Consider the following 21,579-nt stretch of genomic DNA (forward strand, 5'->3'; position numbering starts at 1 on the left):
GAAAACCTAGTATATGGCACAACCTACAGAGGCCTCAGTATTTGTCAACCTGCCTGACGTTTGCTCTGAGCAGTTATAATATTGCCTGACATGACATCACAGCAAATGAGCCAGTGGCTACAGTAATGGGATGATAGATGAACAGCTGGTTTTTAGCCTACTATATAAGGATCGGAAATTATAGTTCCATTCATTTGTTGTTGTTCAGTCGTTCAGTCGTGTCCGACTCTTCGTGACCCCATGGACCAGAGCACGCCGGGCACGCCTATCCTTCACTGCCTCTCACAGTTTGGCCAAACTCATGCCAGTCGCTTCGAGAACACTGTCCAACCATCTCATCCTCTGTCGTCCCCTTCTCCTTGTGCTCTCCATCTTTCCCAACATCAGGGTCTTTTCTAGGGAGTCTTCTCTTCTCATGAGGTGGCCAAAGTACTGGAGCCTCAACTTCAGGATCTGTCCTTCTAGTGAGCACTCAGGGCCGATTTCTTTGAGAATGGATAGGTTTGATCTTCTTGCAGTCCATGGGACTCTCAAGAGTCTCCTCCAGCACCATAATTCAAAAGCATCAATTCTTCGGCGATCAGCCTTCTTGATGGTCCAGCTCTCACTTCCATACATTACTACTGGGAAAACCATAGCTTTAACTATACGGACCTTTGTCGGCAAAGTGATGTCTTTGCTTTTTAAGATGCTGTCTAGGTTTGTCATTGCTTTTCTCCCAAGAAGCAGGCGTCTTCTAATTTTGTGACTGCTGTCACCATCTGCAGTGATCATGGAACCCAAGAAAGTGAAATCTCTCACTGCTTCCATTTCTTCCCCTTCTATTTGCTAGGAGGTGATGGGACCAGTGGCCATGATCTTAGTTTTTTTGATGTTGAGCTTCAGACCATATTTTGCGCTCTCCTCTTTCACCCTCATTAAAAGGTTCTTTAATTCCTCCTCACTTTCTGCCATCAAGGTAGTATCATCAGCATATCTGAGGTTGTTGATATTTTTTCCGGCAATCTTAATTCCAGTTAGGGATTCATCCAGTCCAGCCTTTCGCATGATGAATTCTGCATATAAGTTAAATAAGCAGGGAGACAATATACAGCCTTGTCGTACTCCATTCATTTAATTCTACAATATTATCTATTATTGTGAGATATGTTGATAACAGGCTGGGCAAAATGCAAAATATTATCGTAAGAGTTGCAGTCTAAACAGATTGTTTCAAGCAATGACACTTTTTATTTTTATTTTGCAACTGGATTCATTTTTATCTCTGCATTGGAAGTTTTGCTCTGATCACAATGACAAGCACCTTGCCACATGGCTGGCACTATATAGATGATGGACAGTAATTGTGGTAATAATAATTATTACAAAGAACATTGCCTCTTGATACTCCACCGGCTTTGGTCTTCACATTTAAAAACAGCCCCTTGATGGTTTGAGAGCTGAGTGTTGGAGTAAATGGGGCATCCTATACACTGGCAGATTCATTTTGCAAATATTGTGGATATTAAGGCTGTGGAATCTTCTTCCTGTTGTAATATTAAAGCAGTGGGAGCACAAGATTTGGAGTTAAGAATGACAAGGAAAAGAAATAAAGCTCATGAATGGTCACAGCAGCTGGCTTCAAAGAATGAAACAAGCCTAAGCTCTGATGAGAATCTAAAATTCGATTAGAGCAAAAAAAGATGATTTTCGGCAGTAATGGAAGGTTTATTGGTTGGTACTTGAGCTAACAGGGATTAGGTCTCAAAGGGCAAAATGAACGGATATGAGAAAGTGCTAAGGAGATTGCATTGCATACCTCTTAATTCATCAGCTGCAGTTTATATTGTGCCAGCTTCATTTAAGGGTGTTACACATCTGTCTAGTGTTTCGTGCCCCAATATTTAGGTATGTTGCTTGCCCAGGAGGCAATTTCAGCACTGCTTCATGTAGCTTGGAGAAGGCTTTGTACAGCCTATGAAAGTAGTGTTCAGGGAGTATTGCCTACAGCAGTGATCGCCAAACTTGGCCCTCCAGCTGTTTTGGGACTACAACTCCCATCATCCCTAGCTAACAGGACCAGTGGTCAGGGATGATGGGAATTGTAGTCCCCAAACAGCTGGAGGGCCAAGTTTGGCCATCACTGGCCTACAGGAACTGATCATTTCTTTGGAAGCTTAAATTGGAGGACCACATGATACCACATCACTCATTCCTAGTCTTACCTGCCCAACCTGCTCCCTCTGCCAACTGTATTGTGCCCTGCCAAGGAGTTGAAGGACACATCCCTTCTGCAGCTTCAGGAAGGTAGCAAATTTATGAAGCCTCTACTGGGCCAGCATTCAGAGCTGGTGGACTTAATGTGACTTAGTTGTTCCCATCCCTTGGGAGCCTGTGATACTGAAGAATGAATGGAGATGTGCCTTCCATCATGAATAATATGTTAGATCCCAAGACGGAAGTAGAAACTGATGAAAGACTAGCCTCCTACACTAATAACTTAGGATAATACTTAAGTCCAGAAGGAAAGGTGAATTTGGGATGCCAAGGCAATTTTGGACATCATCACCAGCCATTCACAAATGTTCAGCAACTAGAGACTGATGCTATTTGCGAGCTTTAGTTAAAGCTGCTTAAGGGCTTAAAATGATAGAAGTCCTTAAAGCAACTTAAACCACTTTAAATGTTTCAATCAGCTTAAGGGCTTGAAGAGTTTTGTTGTGGTAGCTGGAGGGTGCTCTGCGGGAAAGGAGTTTCAAGAGAAACTCAACAGTGCCTTGTGTGTTTGGAGGATAGTTGGGATGGTGAAATGGAAAAAAAACAGAGGCATAGGAAATGAGAACAGGAAGACATATATTTTTCTGTTTATATGTACTATGAAGAGAGAGGGGAAACATTGATGGATATACAACACTTAGGCCATATCTCTATTTAATGATTAGCAGAAAAAATCTGCTGAAATACTTGCAAGAAATCCATGTGCTCTTATTGTTCCACTTAATGAAGATACGTTTTGTAGTGATCTTCTTAGACATCCAATTCCACAGAAATAACCTAGTCCATAAATAATGTAACTAAAGATAAGGGAGTGAGCAATGAGTGATGAAAATTAATTTTTCAGTAGATATAAAAAATCACGATGCTCACGGCCAGTTTAGAGAGAAGATGGACTGGATTTTCAATTAATGATCCTCTTCGTTTTATCTTTTTAATTTTAATTCTGCCATTCCTGTGTTGGTTTGCTGGTCTAATGGATGCTGTTGTGTTAGTGTGTGTGTGTGTGTGTGTGTGTGTGTGTGTGTGCTATTTAAAAATGGCTTTATATTGGTTGTCAGCTGCCTTGAGAATACTGTATTTTGAAAGATGAGATGGAAATCTCTGAAATGAATGAAAAATATATTCCTTAATTTTTACTAGTGGAATGGTGTATATCATCTCCCCTGATACCTCAAAATTTCAAAATGATTCCTCCTTCCTGTTTCTTCAACAATTGTTGTCAGCAGAAGACCTTAACTGGCTCTTGTCAAGAACTTTCAGCATCCTATGAAGTACCTATAAAGTGATTTAACTACTAATAAATTTGGGTTAGTTACTCCAGATCAAAAAATTATTTTGAAATGAATGAGTGAGGAAGAATTTAAAGACACCAATTCCTTAATTTCTTAAAAGAATAGTAAATCTCCGGGACTGGATAGGTTTGGTGTAGAATATTATAAACACTTTTCAGAAAATCTTACTCCACACTTACTGGAGTTATTTAGCAATGTTATTTTCAAGAGAACAGATCCTAGGAACCTGGAGGCAATCAAAATTAAATATAATTCCTAAACCAAACAAATATATTAAGCAGCTTGATTCTCAGTGGCCATTCATATTATTTAATAGAGATTATAAGATATATTTTTTTTACTACAATTCTAGCGAATTGACTAAAGATGTGTATACCTCATTATACTGACCTGGACTAGTCTAGTTTTCTAATGCATAGCTACCAGCAGACCCCATCAGTATTTGCCTGAACGTTATTTTTTATTGCAAAAAAGAAAAAAGAAAAACTATTTGTAAAGCCTTTGTTTGTGTAGAAAATACTTTTTTTGGCAAGTAATTTCAAACAAGAAACTTGCACTAAAATTAATTAAACATATTTGCCAGCGCTATACATCTAATATTAGGGGGAAATGGCTATGGTGCCAAATTTCTAAACATTATCTAGAGTTACTAAAGATGAATGCCCCCTCTCCCCTTTACTATTTGTTCTTGTTTTAGAACCTTTGGCAGTAGCATTAAGAGCTAACATTAATATCAAAGGACCTATCATAAAAGGTGCTAAATAAATAAGTAAATAAAAGTTTAGAATGCTGTAACTTTTATTGTTATTATTTATTGAATTTATATACAGTGGCACCTCAACTTACGAAGTTAATCTGTTCCGAAGGCGCGCTTGTAAGTCGAAATCTTCACAAGTCGAAGCCGCTATCTCGGAACGGGAAAAAAATTCAGTAGTCGAATAAACCGCATTCAAATTTTCGTAAGTCTAGGTATCATGCCGCCGCTTTCCCTTTGGAAGTCGAACATTTCGGAAGCGGTGGCCATTTTTTTGCTTCCGGAAGTCATTCGGAAGTCGAAAAATGCAGAAGTCGAGTCGCTCGTAAGTCGAGGTACCACTGTACCACCATTCATTATAAGACCACAAGGTGGTTTACAACATACAACACAAATGTTACTACATAACATAAAAATCAAGACAATTATATAAATACAGGTATAATACTAAAAATTACATAACCCTATAGAGATTCCAACAAGAGCAAATGCATGTTTAAACAAATTAAGGGAGGAGAAAATCAGCAGCAGGGTATCTGATATACTGAACAGTGTAGAAATAAAAAATCTTCTCTCGAAGTTTTTTCCCCCTTAATCCTAGGCACCCATGGGAAATGGGAGCCCCTCACAGTCCTCAGCTGGGAGCTTTGCTTTCCCCTCCCAGTCACTCACGCATTTACAGATGGCATGGTTATATATGCTGCCTGGCCCATTCATTGCAGCTCCTTGTTTAAAAACAAGAATGTGGAAAGTAACAGAAAGTAGCAGGTTTACAAATGAATTATAGTAAATGTAATATATTTTAGAACACCCCTCCTAAAATACAAAGTAACATAAAACAAGAATTGAAAGTATCCATTAGTCCAAAGCAATTTTGGTACTTAGGGGTTAGTATACCCTCAAATCAAAACGAGTTTTATCAAGCCAATTGTCTACCCCATATAAAGAAAATTAAAAAGGATGTTAAAAGTTGACAAAAACAATCTCTTAATTTTAGGGAAAATAGCAGCAATTAGAATGCATTCTTTATTGAGAACGCTATACCCTTTTCAGGTGTTTGTTGTTGTTTAGTCTTTTAGTCGTGTCCAACTCTTCGTGACTTCTCCTGTCTTCCACTGCCTCCCGCAGTTTGCTCAGACTCATGTTGGTAGCTTCAAGAACACTGTCCAACCATCTCATCCTCTGTCGTCCCCTTCTCCTTGTGCCCTCCATCTTTCCCAACATCAGGGTCTTTTCCAGGGAGTCTTCTCTTCTCATGAGGTGGCCAAAGTACTGGAGTCTCAACTTCAGGATCTGTCCTTCCAGTGAGCACTCAGAGCTGATTTCTTTAAGGATGGATAGGTTTGATCCTCTTGCAGTCCATGGGACTCTCAAGAGTCTCCTCCAGCACCATAATTCAAAAGCATCAATTTGTCAGTGATCAGCGTTCTTTATGGTCCAACTCTCAGAAGTTACCAGTTTCCAACAAAAGAGAACAGAATGCTATATATTTGAGGCAAGGGAGAGATCGCAAACAAAGAAAGAATTACCTATACGAACCAGTCTCTAGATGATGTCTCTTAGTTTGCACTATAGGGGAATGGATTATTTAATATTGGTGGGGGATGCCAGTGACCTGTTTTGTTTTGTTTTGTTTTTGCTCTGCTACTTGGTAAATGAAATGTTAGGTCGGTGGTGCTCTATGATTAATAATGATCACCCAATGTGATCATTTAAAAAAGCCCTTTCAAGTCGTCACAACTGAGAGCTATCAAGTGACAAGCGATCAAATGATGTAGAACTATGAGTGATCCAATCTCTTCTTGGAAAACACTTTGCGGGGGAGGGGAATCTTAATTTACCAGCCAGATGAAGATGGTTGAAATGTTCCCTGTTGGACTCTGGCTGCTAAAAAAGCCCATGAATAAATATTAATAAAGGGAAGGAAATTACCATTTCAAATATGCTGGATGAAAGTGATAGCTCTGGTGTTCTGTGGTAGTTATATATTAATTTAGCTGTGGCTGTCACAGCAATAATTCAGAACACTTTCATATTTAGGTTCAGCTGCGTAATTCATTTTGATCTCCCACATTCATCAAAGCATTGTTTTTGTTTATGTTGATATCATGAAGCACGGAGAGAAGTGTATGGAAGAGGAGATTCACCCTCTGAAAGCTTCTCTATCCCATATGCCTGTTACAGCAAGATGCTGTTTTGCTTTAATTGTATGTAATTAATGAACAATAATCAGAAAGATGTCTTCACTGTGAAATCATGATTTGGTTTTATTTCCCCCCCTATCATGCATAATTCATTAATCTCAGTGCACATTGTACACTTCTGCTAATGCTGAATGCAGAAGAGAGCGTTTTGTAACTACTGTTTAAGCTCAGCATGCCTCTTAAGAATTTCTTCAGCACATTTCCACTGTATTCCCTTACCATTCATTAAGTACTACTCATTAAGTACCTGCATTTGTAAATGCAGTGGAGGCCAGCTCAATCTCAGTTCCAGATAAGATGCCTCCAGACTGGCAGAATATATTGTCAGAGTTAATCAGGTGCTACAAAAAGCCAAGGATCAAGTGGCTGCTAAAGGCAGGTCAGAGAATGGAAGTCTAGGGATAACAAACACTAGTAACAGGGCCACCCCTCTGGGAATTCATTAGCTTCGAAAGAGAACCTATAGGGAAGGTAAACTGATTAGGAGATATCCGTTGATAGCTGAGATATGTGTGTCCATTGAGCGCTCTGATATACATAAAACAGTACATATCTTTCAGCATCAGCGGATGATGAAGTGGAAGAAAGACTTGTGCAAAATTAGCCAATTGCAGCAGAAGAGAAAATGCTAGCTAAAAGAAAGAGCGAATGTCTGCACAGATTGAAGCACATTTATACATCCCTAGCTGGAAGTTCCTTTTACTCACAAGTAGTCCACCACAAGGTAGTAGGACTCCCACTCTAGGTGACAAATAAGTGGGTGGTGGTAAGGAGACAGGGTCATGGGACCAGACACCCATTGTTAGTGGGCTACCTTTACTGGACTGGCACCATCCACTACAATCACCTTCTGCTACACTGATTGATGTAGATGAAGAAAAACAGAACACAAAATTATGGAGTGGGGGGAATCATTATGGAATCATTGTTTAAAAATATGATGGCCTTGTATTGTTGTATTTATCGGCCGCAATGAAGGCTTACTTGTGGTTACTCATACTGGGATGTATGTATTGAAGTTTTTAAGAAATAACAGGTTTTATCCATTTGGTGTCCTTGCACAAGTGAAAATGCTTTTGATCAAGTGGAAGGGACCCTTTAACAGGGGGAGGGGTGTAACCCCCTTAAAAAAAAAAAACAGTTTCAGGAGATGCATGGGCCTGTAGGTAAGGGGGGTTTGCAAAAAAGCCATTCCCTCCTCTTCCATTTTCAGACATCTCTGCTGGAGCTATAGTACTAAGAGGACCGATTCTAGTCTTGCCTAACAGAATTAACAATTATTAGATTATCTTTTCCTTAAACTGATTGCCAAAGAATCAGTATAGATGCATTTCTGCAATGCACACATGTTCTATGACTACAGTTATAGGATTTTCTTCCTTCTACAAGATCTATTGTGTTACTCATCATGTTAGATTTTTAGGTGAAATACTGAATTTCAGGCTAAAAAAATCTTAAAACCTCAAGTCCCATGAAAGGAGCCATAGGGTGGCTGGTTCTTCACACCCTCTCCACTCCTCCAACTCTGCTGCCATGATCAATTTTGTTTTCCTTTTCCAAGCTGCTTTTAAGTTCCTAAAACAACCGGGAGATCAAAGAGCTGCAGTTTGACCCAAGACTTCTATTGCTTCCTTCAGATAGAGAAATGAAATGTTTATGTTGCACCGCATTCCACAAACATTTAAACTCTTCTTCCATTTTAGAACATTCCAGGATCTTTCCAAACAAATGGATGTATCTTATGGTACTGTCCGGGATTCTGCAGTTTATGAATACTTCAAAGCAAAAGGAACAAACCCTCTGGAGCAAGACAGCACCTTTGCTGAGTTGTGGAAGACTATCAGCAAGAATAATGGAGCTGATAACTGTGTGGCAAATCCCTCTGAAGGCATCCGGAAGGTAAGAATGTGGGCATAATTAATTTACCTATAGGAGGTTTGTGTTTAATGTTTTCATTGAGGATAAATCCATTTGCTGTTCCGTAAAAGCAATGAACTGGCATTAATAATTTTTAAATAGATTCAAAAAGAAACCATTTAAACCACAGTGATTACATTGCCATTTATTCTTCCCAAGAAAGCTGCAAATCTGTTTGGAACGAGATTGGTGTGATTTTTTTTTTTTTTGTATTCTCTCCCCACCCCACCCCCTTCTGAACTGAAGCTTGCACTTAGGTGACAATCAAAATCATATTGCCTTTGATGAACCCACGGCAGGAGTCCAGACTGCCAATTGTGAATGGCTATTGTTCTAATCCATTAAAACTTCCATTACATCCCTTGTACTTTATTGTGAATTTCTGATTCCTACAGTTTTCTTTCATATCAGCGAGGGTGTTAGTCCTTGTCATTTTATGTATTGAGTCAGTTGCTAAGCCAGTGGTTTACATTCAGCGTCTGGTATAAATCTGTGCTTGGAATTTTGGTGTAAAGATTTGTATCCCACCAAATATAGCTTCACAGAACCCTTGTTTGGAAATAATTGCGTGGATGCTCAGCCAAGTTCCGGGTGGCAAACGAAGGTTTTTCTGGGGGTGAGACAAAGATAACCCCTTTCCATTTTTTGTGTGGCAAATCAGGGGTGGGTGGGGTGTTAGATCTGTCCTGGTTCACCTGTTCTCCCCCCAGAGTTTGCTACACAGCACTCCGGAGAGAAGAGGTTTTCCTTTTGTTCAGTTCTTTGTTTTTTTAAAACAGGATTCACCTTGCTGAGCTGCAGCTTGGAAGATGAACATACTGTGGGTATGGCTACATCTAGCTGATACTCAGCTGAGCATTGTAGCTGCCACAGCAGAACTATTTTTTATTTTATTTTTAAAAAATATGCTGCTCAGTAAGGGAATAAGAGGCTAATTGCCCTGAGACCTGCCAGTATAGGGCAGTATACAAATGTAAGTTATTGTGGGACCAGGGCTTTGGCCTGCTCACTCTACTCTCAACCTATGCAGAACTTGGTGCAGCAAGGATTGCATGTCTTCATTGATTCCATATTATGTATTTGGATGTATATCTCGACTCCTGTCTTGGTGCATATTGTTTCATGCAACTGTGTTTGCAGTTAGGCATCATTGTTTAGCTGCTTCGGGTGTCCAACTTCCAAGTCAAATGTCATTATGCATTCATCCATCCATTTTGTTGGTTTTGGACATGCAATTCCACTCAGTCGTGCATTGCTTCACCCATATCTCCTCTACCATAAATGCTCACATAATTTTAAACACCTTCAAACATTTGTTGCTGTTGCCACATTCAAGTGGCAGTTATTAATGATCAGAGGTGATTGGAAACCTCATACTGAACCCTGTGCTCTCGCTGCATTATTTATTTTAAGTGTCAACTCAAAGCTGGCACATTTTGTCTATATGCCACAAGGCAAAAGGATGTATTCAGACTAGAGCAACAATAGAGGAACCATCTGACGTCTAGCCCTGTGGCAACTTGGAGACTTTTGTTATATGCGTACTTCCTAATTTCTCCTGTGCTATATATATCAGTATGAATGGAGGGAAGATGCCATTGGAAGAATACTTGGTAGAACTAGACAACAAATGCAGGGAATATGGCACAAGTGCCATGCCACGGCATCGTTCTTCCCTTGTGCTAATGTCTCTCCTGCTAAAATTTCAGTAATTTTCTGGAAATACTTTTTTCCCCTTGAGCAATTGAATTTAACCTCTAGCACTGCATGCCTTGAGAACAAAAATTCTGCAGAAATCAACAGGAGAAAGAAATGCAACCTAATGCTGCTTTTCTCTCCCCCGCCTCACCTTCTCTCGAAAGCCTGATTGTCACATTCATTTTTTGATGCTGAAAAGTTGCTACAATGTGACTTTCACCTTTTATTTCCATGTGGTAATCTCTCCTGAATGTGCCCCCAACTTGCTGAGATCAGAGATTTGCCATGTCTTTGGGAAGCCACTGAAAGCTGTCATTCTGCAGGGCACAGCAAAGCGCAGAGCTCCTCACACTGTGCGTTCAAAAGAGAATTCTCCACATGAAAATCACAGGCAAAAGTCACATTGTAGGGAATTTACCATATCAAGGGTGAGTGTGAGAACTAAAGCAAGCTCCGCAATTATGTTGCGTTAATGTAGACTCACCAAAAAGAAATGAAAAATGCAATTTGTGTATAAGGTTTAGATTCCAGTGTGGGAGCTTCTACTCACAATGCAGGTGGATGGTAGGCAATATAAAGCTCTCTAAGGATGTCCTTTCCTCTGTTTTCTTGCTTTCAGTATCCATAGGCATTATGCTCCGCATAATTATAGAGCAGTGAGATTATTTAAAGGAGAAAGCCCTTAACATTTGTCTAACAGCTATGCAGAGCTGGTGTCAGAGGTCAGCATTGTTAGGCATTGAATTATTATTATTATTATTATTATTATTATTATTATTATTATTATTATTAGACCCATTGCCTGTCCCTAGAATCTACTGGCCCTGTTGCTTTTCCTCCTTGTTGTTCAGGGCTGTTCACTTTCAGAGGGAGCAAGGAAGAAAAGAAGCAATGAGAACATTAAGAAAAGCCTGCAGGATCAGGCCAATGGTCTATCTCGGGGGTAGGGAACCTGCGGCTCTGGAGCCGCATGCGGCTCTTTCGCGGCCCTGCCGCGGCTCCGGGGCGGCTGCCTGGGGCGCGGAGGTGGCGCGGAGTGGTGGGGGCACTGCGCCTGAGAACTCCTCGGCCGGAGGGAAGACGCGCCAGCCCTGCCAGCGATGGAGGGGCGGTTTGCAGGGGGGAGAGAGAGAGGGAGGGAGGGGGCAGCCGGGGGGAGGTGCGGGGGGCGGGGCCTGGTGCGACGGCGGCAGCGCAGTTGGCGGAGCGGAGCGGGGCAGTCCCCGCCGTGGCCCGCCACTGTGAGCGCGCAACAGGCGCTCCTCCTTCGGCTCCGGGGCGGCTGCCTGGGGCGCGGAGGTGGCGCGGAGTGGTGGGGGCACTGCGCTGCGCTCCTGGCCCGCCTGGGCTGCGCCCGCCGCGCCATCCTCCTGACCCGCTGCGCCTGCCCGCTTCCCTCCTTGGAGTGTCGGGCCCGGCGGGCGGCTGGGGTGTCCTTGTGGGGTTTGGCTCCGTTGCGCCTTCCCCGCTCCCCGGAGAGGCGGGCGGGCGGGGGACCTTCCCGGCGTCGGTCGCCGGATGGTGCTGCTGCCGCCTCCGCCTGGCTTTGCTGCTCCGCCTCGCCGTCCGGCGCCTCTTTGGCAGCGGGATCCGGGGGGCGCCCGGGGGCCCGGCCGGGACTCGGAGCCTTCCTGCGCCGCTGTGCAACAGGAAGGCCGGGCGGCGGCGGCGAAAACGCCCGGGCTGCTTCTGAAACCTCCGCCAACCGGTGCTTCGCCAGCGCTCGCTGCGGGCGGTGTACATGCTCAACGATGGCCCCAAGGGCGGCTCGGGGGCCCGGAGCCCCGAGGCCGGCGCGCTGCAGAGCCTGGCGCGATCCCCCCCCAAAAAAACCTGTTTTTTGCTTTTTGGCTTTTTGCCTTGCTCCCCCACCCCCCCCTCTTTTTTTTCCTCCCCTCCTTTTTTAATCCAAGGGGAGAAATCCCATTTTTAAAACAAACAAACAAACGAAAAATAAACAAACACCCCCCACAGCTGCTGCAGCCACTCTATTTGAATTTTTATTATTACCCTTTTCTCCCTCTATCCCCCCTTTTTCTTTTCTCTTCCCCTTTTGTTTTTGTTTTCAAAAAAAGGAAAAAGAAGAAAAAGATTTCCCCCCTTTATTTTTATTTTTTAAACTACTACATATTTTTAATAGATATTCTCCCCACCCCACCCCACCCCCAATTTATATTTTTCCACCCCACTTTTCCATTCCCACCCCCCTTTTTCTTTCTTTATTAATTCGCTTGCCAACCTATCTTAGAGGGGGAAGCCCTCTCTCCCACCCACCCCACCCCCAATTTATATTTTTCCACCCCACTTTTCCATTCCCACCCCCCTTTTTCTTTCTTTCTTAGTTCGCTTGCCAACCTATCTTAGAGGGGGAAGCCCTCTCTCCCACCCACCACACCCCCAATTTATATTTTTCCACCCCACTTTTCCATTCCCACCCCCCTTTTTCTTTCTTTATTAATTCGCTTGCCAACCTATCTTAGAGGGGGAAGCCCTCTCTCCCACCCACCACACCCCCAATTTATATTTTTCCACCCCACTTTTCCATTCCCACCCCCCTTTTTCTTTCTTTCTTAGTTCGCTTGCCAACCTATCTTAGAGGGGGAAGCCCTCTCTCCCACCCACCACACCCCCCCAAAACAACTTTGAGCTGAACCCCAGAAAACGGGGGTAGATCACTGCTGAAAGTAGATCACAGTTTCTTGGGAGTTGGCCACCCCTGGTATAAGACATGTAACTAGAATAAAAAATTTAAAAAACCAAGCAAATAATTGTAATAACTACTGTAATAAAGCACTGCTATAATTATATATAATTTCCCTAAAATTTTGGTTTCATTCGCCTTTCCGTGCTGAAATGTCACAACCTGAAGGACCATGGCTTGCCCCCCCCCCCCAGTTTTGATCCTGGGTACGCCCCTGAGTCAATGCAAAAAAGTAAGAACTTATTCTTGTTGTTTTTACTAATTATACTTTGCATTGGCTCCTATATGTTATTTATTATTATTGCATTAAGGTAAGAAACAATATATGCAGCGTTATATTTGTTTTAAATGTCGCAATGGTTTTGCGGCTCCCAGGTTTTTTTTTTTTCCTTTGGAAACGGGTCCAAGTGGCTCTTTGTGTCTTAAAGGTTGCAGACCCCTGGTCTATCTAGTCTGGCAAGGTGTTCTCACAGTGGTCAGCAAGGTTCCTGCGGGAAGCCCAGAAGAGGACTCTCCCTTCCTGCAGTTTCCAGCAACTGTAATCAGGAATAGTAATCTCAGTATGACTTGCCCTCTTGCTCTCTCTGGCAGGTGGCTTCATATGGGCACTGGGGGGGGGGGAGGCAAGTAAATGGGCAGCAGTAACACCAGCAAAGGAGACAAGATGGGCCTATTCAGAGAGGGCGGCCCACTGAAAACTTCTTGCCCGAGGGACCCCCAAAACTTGAGATTTCCACTGCTGCTTTCTTTCATAATTCCCAAATGCCAAACAGAGAAATTTAAGAAATCGAATCCTTGCACAACTTGGAGTGTCCTGAAGTGTTTGAACAAGGGAAGCCCTCAAAAGAATTATCTTCCATTCATTTTCTCTTCCATTCATTTTCTCTCCCCCCCCCCCCGACACAGACAGTGAGCACTTGGGACTTGTTCATTGATGAAGTTGTCAAAATTGTTAGGCTCCTTCCAAAACACAGAGAAGTTTGAAATTTCATGTATCTTCCTCTAACACATCTTACTTACGGAAAAATTCTGAGAATTGAACACACTTACTTCCTGCTCAACCCAAATTTGGGTCCCCAGCCCAGCTGTTGCTGCACTGCAACTCCCATCATCCCTGACCACTGGTCCTGCTAGTTAGGGATGATGGGAATTGTAGTCTAACAACAGATGGGAAACCAAGTTTGAGAAACATTGGATCATTAAATCCTCTGAATTAGGCAATCGTTTGTCCCATGTGCCAAAGGCATAACTTTTCACTTCAGGTTTTTCCTCTAAATATGAATGGGCAGAAATTACATCAGTGACTAACACTTTTTCATTTTTATTGGGGGGGGGGATGATGAAAAGTCAAAACCCATACCACCTATTTATGTTGTTTAAAAGATTTTGATGGGCAGAAAACCGAGGTAAATATCTGACACATCCAAGAAGTACTGCCATTCTTCTAGAGCCCTGTGACTTCAGTTGTGTTTGAGCAGCTATATTGATCTAACATCAGGGATTTTAAAACTGTAATACCCCCTAGGCAGTCAGTCCCAGTCTTATCCATCACACATATCACTCCATCCATGATAATGCTTCTCTGTGCTATAGCTGTCATTGTCCTATTGGGGGAAAAAAAATATCTATTTTTACTTTGTAGGTAAGCAAGATCAGCTTACTTCAATTTTTTTAAATGGCATATACAACAGTAGCACATTTAACATTTGCTTCAGTTTTTTGTCACTTTTCCATAAACATCAGTTTAGATAGAGTGAATACTCACACAACGGGGAGTTGGGGGTGGGAATCAATACAAGTTGAACAAACAAACAAACGGCTAGGCAATGAGGCACGACCAGCATTGTACTAAAATACCTCTCAAGTCATTACTTCCCATGAAATCTCTATTGAAGTGACCCTTCGTTCATTTCTTCAGCCCCCCCCCCCACCACCATAATTGGGCACAACCCCCCCCCCCATTGAGTCTAAAGATGTACCAACCTGCCTTAGAGAAATTTAAATAGTTTTTATCAAAACTGTTTTGCTTTCTCTCAATATCTCTCAGATCCGATTAACTTCAAATTTTGCTTTGGGTGAAATATGGGCAACAACCTGGGAAGAAGTGAGCCCACTGAAACCTCTTTTGGCTCTCCTGGAAATTCCTCTGCTGTTTTGCCTGCACAGCACCATAAATCCCATTCACTTTGGGCAAAATGCGGCGGCAACCGTAGTCTCCCTGTTCGGAAGTGGGAAATAACCCCGGTGTAGTAGACTAGATGGTGCAGCAACTCAGAGTCTAGTGTTCCTTACCCCGTGGTAATCATTTGCTGGCTGTCAGACAGGGAAGAGCATGTGTTTGGAGCCATGAGATTATGCAGAGAAATCTTCCCCTGAGTGAGTGAAGGAGGAGCACATGACACATCACATGCCAGTTAAATCAAATTGAGATGCACATCCTTCACATGTCATAGCCCTGAAGTGGAAGGCTTTATCCTTGGGGATCTGCTTGGGAGAGTGGGGATGTAATGTATGTCTTGTGCTATTGAAAGTGTTCTGCATCATGAATTTGATTCTTGCACCATTGAACTTGGTTGGAAACTTCCATTGACTTTAATGAGCTTTAGATCATGCCCTGATACTCACATGCCCCCTGATTAGTTCACTTGCTGTCTTCTTTGCCATCTTCAGCCTAGGGGTATTGTTTTAATTAGCTGTGGTCTTTCTGGGTCAGGTGCATTAGCTTCAGACTTTTCAGCTGATTTTCTCATTACTGAACACTTGGTGTGTGTGTGTGTGTGTGTGTGTGTGTGTGTGTGTGTGTTGCCTCTAAAGCTACTGAAAGAACGAAGCTGGCTTTGCTTGAATGTCCTCCACTGCAAAAGCCATGCTGAAGCAATATGCTGCACATCTGCTTAGGAATCTTATGGAAAAGATCTAGATTACACACTGCCTTAAGGTGCAAAAATGTCACTGGCAGCTCAGACATGTACCCCCAAATGGCTAAAAGCTATAAGTGTATGGAATCAGGGTTTTGCATGCATTGCCCTAGCTAAACAGGAACTTTTGTTTTTGATTCCTCAGTCCTATTCTTCAAGGACTGAATATATCCCCCCCCCACACACACACACTTTCGTGGCAAACAGCTGGTAATAGGATTACTGTTGCTTTTACAGAACTGCACACATACAGCCTCAGCTGCTATGTATACCCTTTGTTGGGTGCAAAGAGTTCAGCTGCAATCTTCATATGCATATGTCACCATTTAACATCCATCTATTATGTCAGATGCTGAATGCATGCATAAGAATATAAAGATACATATTTTATAACCTATTGCATAAACATCCATTTATTATGGGTAGATTTATTTAACGTCCATGTTTCAATGTCACACGGGCAAACTGGTTGAATACCAATGCATTCCATTTTTGGGATTCACTGTAGAATTGGAAAGTTATTTAAATGTATAATGTCAAATTAAGTCTGATTCTTAATTTTCTGGCATGAATGGCTTTTCAAAATTGCATAACTCCGTCTGCTTTGCCCCAAAGCTTGAATAGCAACATAGTTCCATTCCAATACCTGGCTGACTTAGGTGCCCCATGATTAAACCCTGGCATAAGCCAGGCCTAATGTTTAATAACATTTTCAAATATAATATAATGCTCATATTATATTTTCTTCATGGCTCACCGAGCACTTTGGTTAAAAAAGACAAGTTGTTTGTGTCAAATACAATGCCTAGACATTATATATTTTTTCAAACATAAATTAGCATTAGCAAATGGAAGTAACAGGGGAAACGTTTCCATGGATGGAAACTTGACATGCCATTGGACTTCAGTGGAGGCTAATTTGAAATGTGAACTATAAAAAGAAGATTTCTTATATTTTCATTGGAGTAAGCTGCTTACAATGTACTGCCATTTTCTGAAAAGCATGGGAAGGCAGTAAAGACGTAAAAGTTGCCGTACGAATCCAATCCCCACACTTCTCCTGTTAATGGGACACAAGGCAGCCATCCGTGTGACGAGGCATTTATATTAGAGAAGTAAATATCTGCAAAAAAAAAAAAAAAAAAATCATGCGCAGACAAATGGGAAGGAAGCACCTTTCATGCTGTTTCTGCCAAGGAGTTGTGAAATTGCATCAGATAATAGAAGGAAAAGGCATGAAATGCCACCTTATAAAATAAAATTACTTGACAATGAGAAGTGAAGAAAAATTCCACACTCATCTCAGTGACAATTTGCAGGGCTGGCCAAACGTGTTTTGCTTTGTGCTTGCCCTCCCCCCCCCCCCACGACACATGCAGAAGTCAACTAGCTCGGCAGTTCAATCTTTCTTCCATTTAGATGATAGGACAGCATCCTCCACCGTAGCTGAAGGCAACAGTTATGTGGCACACTTTGCTTTGTCCTCAGGTCCACTCCCGGAATCTGCCACCTGACACAGTTGCCTCATTCTGCCTAATCGCAAGACTGACCTAAACAATTTGCTCATGATCGCTAATTCATGTGCTTTGCATTGTCCTTTTAAAATGTCACTGCTGTTCCAATGTCACAATCTACTACTTTATCTCTCTCAGGCTCAATAACATTCAGTTTCCTTAGCAGTTTTGTGAAATGAACTTTACAAAATATGTTTTTGGAAGCTTTAGGTAAATTTGAGCACTGTGTTGTTGTTGTTTTTTCAGGTAATCCAGCAGGTTAAAAAGGTTTTGCCTCATTGTATAAGCCTTGCAACTTCAAATTTGCCTTCATAGGTGCTTTAGAGGTTGTGTTGTCTGAATCGTTTTGCTATAGGAGAGGGTAGAGTTGCCTCCCTCCCCAGTGCAGTTTTTAGGATGGGCATACAGGTGAAGCCCGCAGATATACTAAGGAACACCTTTAGAGAGAATAGAGCTGATGTTCAGTATTGAAAAAGGATGTAAGCGTATGTGAGCCACAAGGTTCATGATTCAAATACTGTTTTAATCAGATGCTCACTAGGCAAGTCTTAGGCAAACCATTACCTTTTAGCCTTGGCTCCCCAACTGCAATACAGAGGTAATAACAAGGAATTACAGACATAATCTGTGGGGAAATATTCTGTATAATATTCTGTATAATTGCTATTTAGTACTCATATTAAATAGTCATAATTACTGTACTAGAGCTAATTCTTTAGTTTACACATGAGTTCAAAAATATTACTGTGAAATCTAGCGGATACAATTGTTCAGCATTTTTTTTTTCCTGATAAAGAGAAATTCAAGGGTTTTTGGGATTTCACACATCATTCAGTTGAAAGGAGTTAAGAAGTAGCAAATTTATTTAGTACCTTTCTTTTTGGGGGTGGGGCTCTTGGATGCCAATATCTCACAAATCCAGCACTTTCCCCATGCGGTTCATATTTTGTATGGATTTAAGCAGTGAATTTGCTTCTTGACTTCCAAGTAATTTTGTTTTATAAATTACTGCTTCAGCCTTAAGTATTTGAGGTGGCATTTTATGCCTTTTGATGTCATTTCAGAAATTTCTAGCAGAAACTATATGAAATACGCTTTCTTCCCATTTATCTGACGTTTTTATCAATAAAACACCCCTTCCCATTTCCCCCCTTTGCACATTACGCTATCTTCCTGTCACATCCAATCAAACAGTAACATGCAGGCACACATTTGATCAAAAGGTAATTTGCAGAATCTAAAATATAAATACCGAAGAACTTTCAATTTCAAAGCGGGGGAATTAGAATGTCTTCTTCATGCCTACCACACTGCTAACTGAAGAAAGAGAAGCGTTTTCTCTGTATGTCTGAAAAATTGACATAGGGGACATGAGAAACCCTTATTCAGTGGTGTGAACAGGATTTTCTGGGCCCAATATACTGTGGATTGGGCTCTTTGCTACACTTGCTGACAAAATGCACATTAAATTTGCATGCACGTGTCATATGCAAATTTGTACCCTCTTTTGTAGGATACAGCTATAGTAGAAGGAATAAAATGGCTACTTGTGATCATATTTTGCTTCCTTTAAACAGAGTGATGCATCACTAAACAGAGTGATGCATAAAGGGACTTTTTCTGGGTCTCCCCTCTACCCCTGCAAAGTAGTACAGCTCCAATGCTTAAACCAATCTTCATCTGGCCTAATTATCGCATGTTTGGATGCATGATTCCCACTTGTATTCATCTGAGCTCCCAGTTTGTTGTGCACAAAGGATCCTCTTGCCATGAACCCCATTAAACACAGAGATACTTATTTTTGAATAAACATGTATACCATTGCACTGTAAGCTAACTATACAGTGAGTTTTTTAATAAGTGCCTGGAGTTGTCTAAGCATCTTTGCATTAGTATTTTTTTCCAAATTTTGGAGTGAAGGGGTGGGTGACATCCAGTTGGTGGGGGGACACGCACACTTTTAGGGAATATTGGATCTCAAACTGTGGAGTTTTCAAGAGATAGAAAAGGATAAATAAAAGTGCAGGGGTGAGGAATACTGCAGCTGTTTATGACCTCAGGAATTGCTGTCTCCTGGTATCCAAACACCTCACTTGTCAATCACAGTTCTGACTTCACTGTGGCTAAAAGCACTGAAAGGCAGGAACAGCCATACTGGTTCATCTGCCAGCACAATTTGGTTCTTAACTTCCTTTACAGGAGGCCAATCAGCTTACTTAAAATAATAATAATAATAATAAAAGCTCAGAGTCTTGATGCTTCTGCTGTCTGTGAGCTTGGTACATCTGCACCCCCATGCCCCCTCTCAAAAGACCTGTCCTAATCCCTTATTGACTAAAACGCTTACTGAAACTTTATAACTTCTGTCTAAGTTCCTTGAATGTTTTACCTAGAGAAGTACCTATGAATTTTACTCCAGATTTTGTCCTTGCGGCATTTTGGTAGAGCAGTAGTTAAGACATCTAAAAGTATGGTCGCAATCTTCTGTTTAATGTTAAAGTGGCAGGAGATAGTTGAAAATGATCTATTTTTATGGTGCAGGCCAGAGTCCTTTATAAGCTAAAACCTTCATTATTGATATTGAGGGACCCAGTAAGCTTAATAGCTGCAATCCAGCACAGAGTTAGGCACACTTAAACCTGTGGATTTAAAGGGGCTTAACTGTGTTTATTGTGCTGGATTGTGGTCTATTTTGTTTCTCTGCCATATTCTCAACGCAGCCCTCAGTACCGCAGTGCTATAAGGGAGGAAGAGAGAGGACAACCTCACAGCTTCCTTGTTTTGAGACTCGGGCTGGAAAGCTTCTAAGAACGAAAGGGAGGAGAAATTCCGCCTAGGACACATTCAGCTTGTACAGCAGAGGCAGGAACAGCAGTATTCTTCTCCGGGCATTGGCTTGTAATGGAAATGGAATGCCTGTGGATGATAATATTTCCCCAAGCACCTATGGTGCAAATAGGAGGCATACTGTAGATAGGGACTATCATTCCTGTCAGCAGATTGCAGGCTCGAGAGAGCTGGTGACAGTAAAAACCCTGAAGCAAGAGACAGATACAAAATAGATGAAGTAAACATGTCTGATGCAACCTTGTCTCTGGTTTTGTCTCTATTTAGAAATAGCACCACTAAAGCCATGCTATGCTAGTGGTTCATGGGCAGGACTGGGCCTATTTAGAAACCGAAGCTATAGGTGGCCAAATTCTGGGACACAACTGGCAGACTAAGAAGGGTTTGTGGGACATCCGGATAGGAGTACCACGGTCTATTCCACATGTGGTGGGCATGTCCCCAAATAAAAAAAAAACCAAGATTGGGACATGATCCACGAGGAACTAAAAAGAATGCTAAAACACACATTTTTAAAGAAACCTGAAGCTTTCCTATTAGGCATTCTAACGATAAGCATCCCAAATGAAAATAAAAGAATTGTTTCTTTATGTGACAATAGCAGCTAGAATGCTAATAGCAAAATACTGGAAAAGTGAGTTAATACCAACAAAAGACGAGGGACAATTAAAGTAAACCTCGAACTAGCCAAAATGACAGAACTGATAAGAGATCACTCAGGCGACAAGGTAAAAAAGGAATGGGGTTGCTTATAAAACTACCTGACAAAATATGGTTTCAAAAACAATACTTAGTTGTGCATAGATTAATCTCACAGATATAATGGGAAAAAACCACTGATTTTAATAAATGAACACAGAATATTTGTCACTTAAGAGAAGTGTTGAAACTGCAAAGAGATGGAGGGAAGTCAACTAATATACTGTAGCAGGGATTCAAACTAGTTTTCCGGAAGAGAAAGAAAGTGACTGTAAAGAAAGAAAGAAAAGAAGGATTACAAATGTAATTTCTTTCTGAGAACCTGGCGTATAGAATATTCAAATTACTGTTTGTATCCTTTGAACAATTTTGTGTACTTGACTAATTCTCCCCCCCCCTTTTTTTGAATATTTGGATGTAATGTTTAATTCATGCCTTCTCTGTAATTTTTTAAAATGTAATAATAATAATAATAATAATAATAATAATAATAATAATAATAATAATAATGGAGTAGGAGTGTCTACAGCCTGTACTCGTGCCTGCCTCTCCTCTGTTGTGTTGCCGTTTGCTCTCTGGCACAGTAGGCTAGGGGCAAAACCATAGTGAGACACAGAGGGGTGCATACACGCTGTAATGTATAAAAGTGTGATGGTGATCTCTTACACTGTGGATCTGGCAAATATCGCATTTGCCCAAAGGGAAATGTGATAGTCGCCAGAGGGAAGGGCTGTAAGTTCAGTGGTGGAGCATCTGCTTTGCATGAAAAAGGCCCCAGG

The 21,579-nt window shown here is 41.6% G+C and overlaps 1 protein-coding gene across 4 annotated transcripts in view; it reads left to right on the forward strand.

The window, feature by feature from the left end:
• Positions 1 to 21,579, forward strand: part of GRID1 (glutamate ionotropic receptor delta type subunit 1) — a 668,524-nt gene that overhangs the window by 616,939 nt on the left and 30,006 nt on the right. For all 4 annotated transcript variants that reach the window (XM_033148827.1, XM_033148826.1, XM_033148829.1 and 1 more), the window contains exon 13: positions 8,210 to 8,405. In XM_033148827.1, coding sequence (XP_033004718.1) covers positions 8,210 to 8,405 — 196 coding nt within the window. The remainder of the gene's footprint in view (positions 1 to 8,209; positions 8,406 to 21,579) is intronic.

Source organism: Lacerta agilis, chromosome 5 (genome assembly GCF_009819535.1).
Source record: "Lacerta agilis isolate rLacAgi1 chromosome 5, rLacAgi1.pri, whole genome shotgun sequence".
Taxonomy (NCBI): domain Eukaryota; kingdom Metazoa; phylum Chordata; class Lepidosauria; order Squamata; family Lacertidae; genus Lacerta; species Lacerta agilis.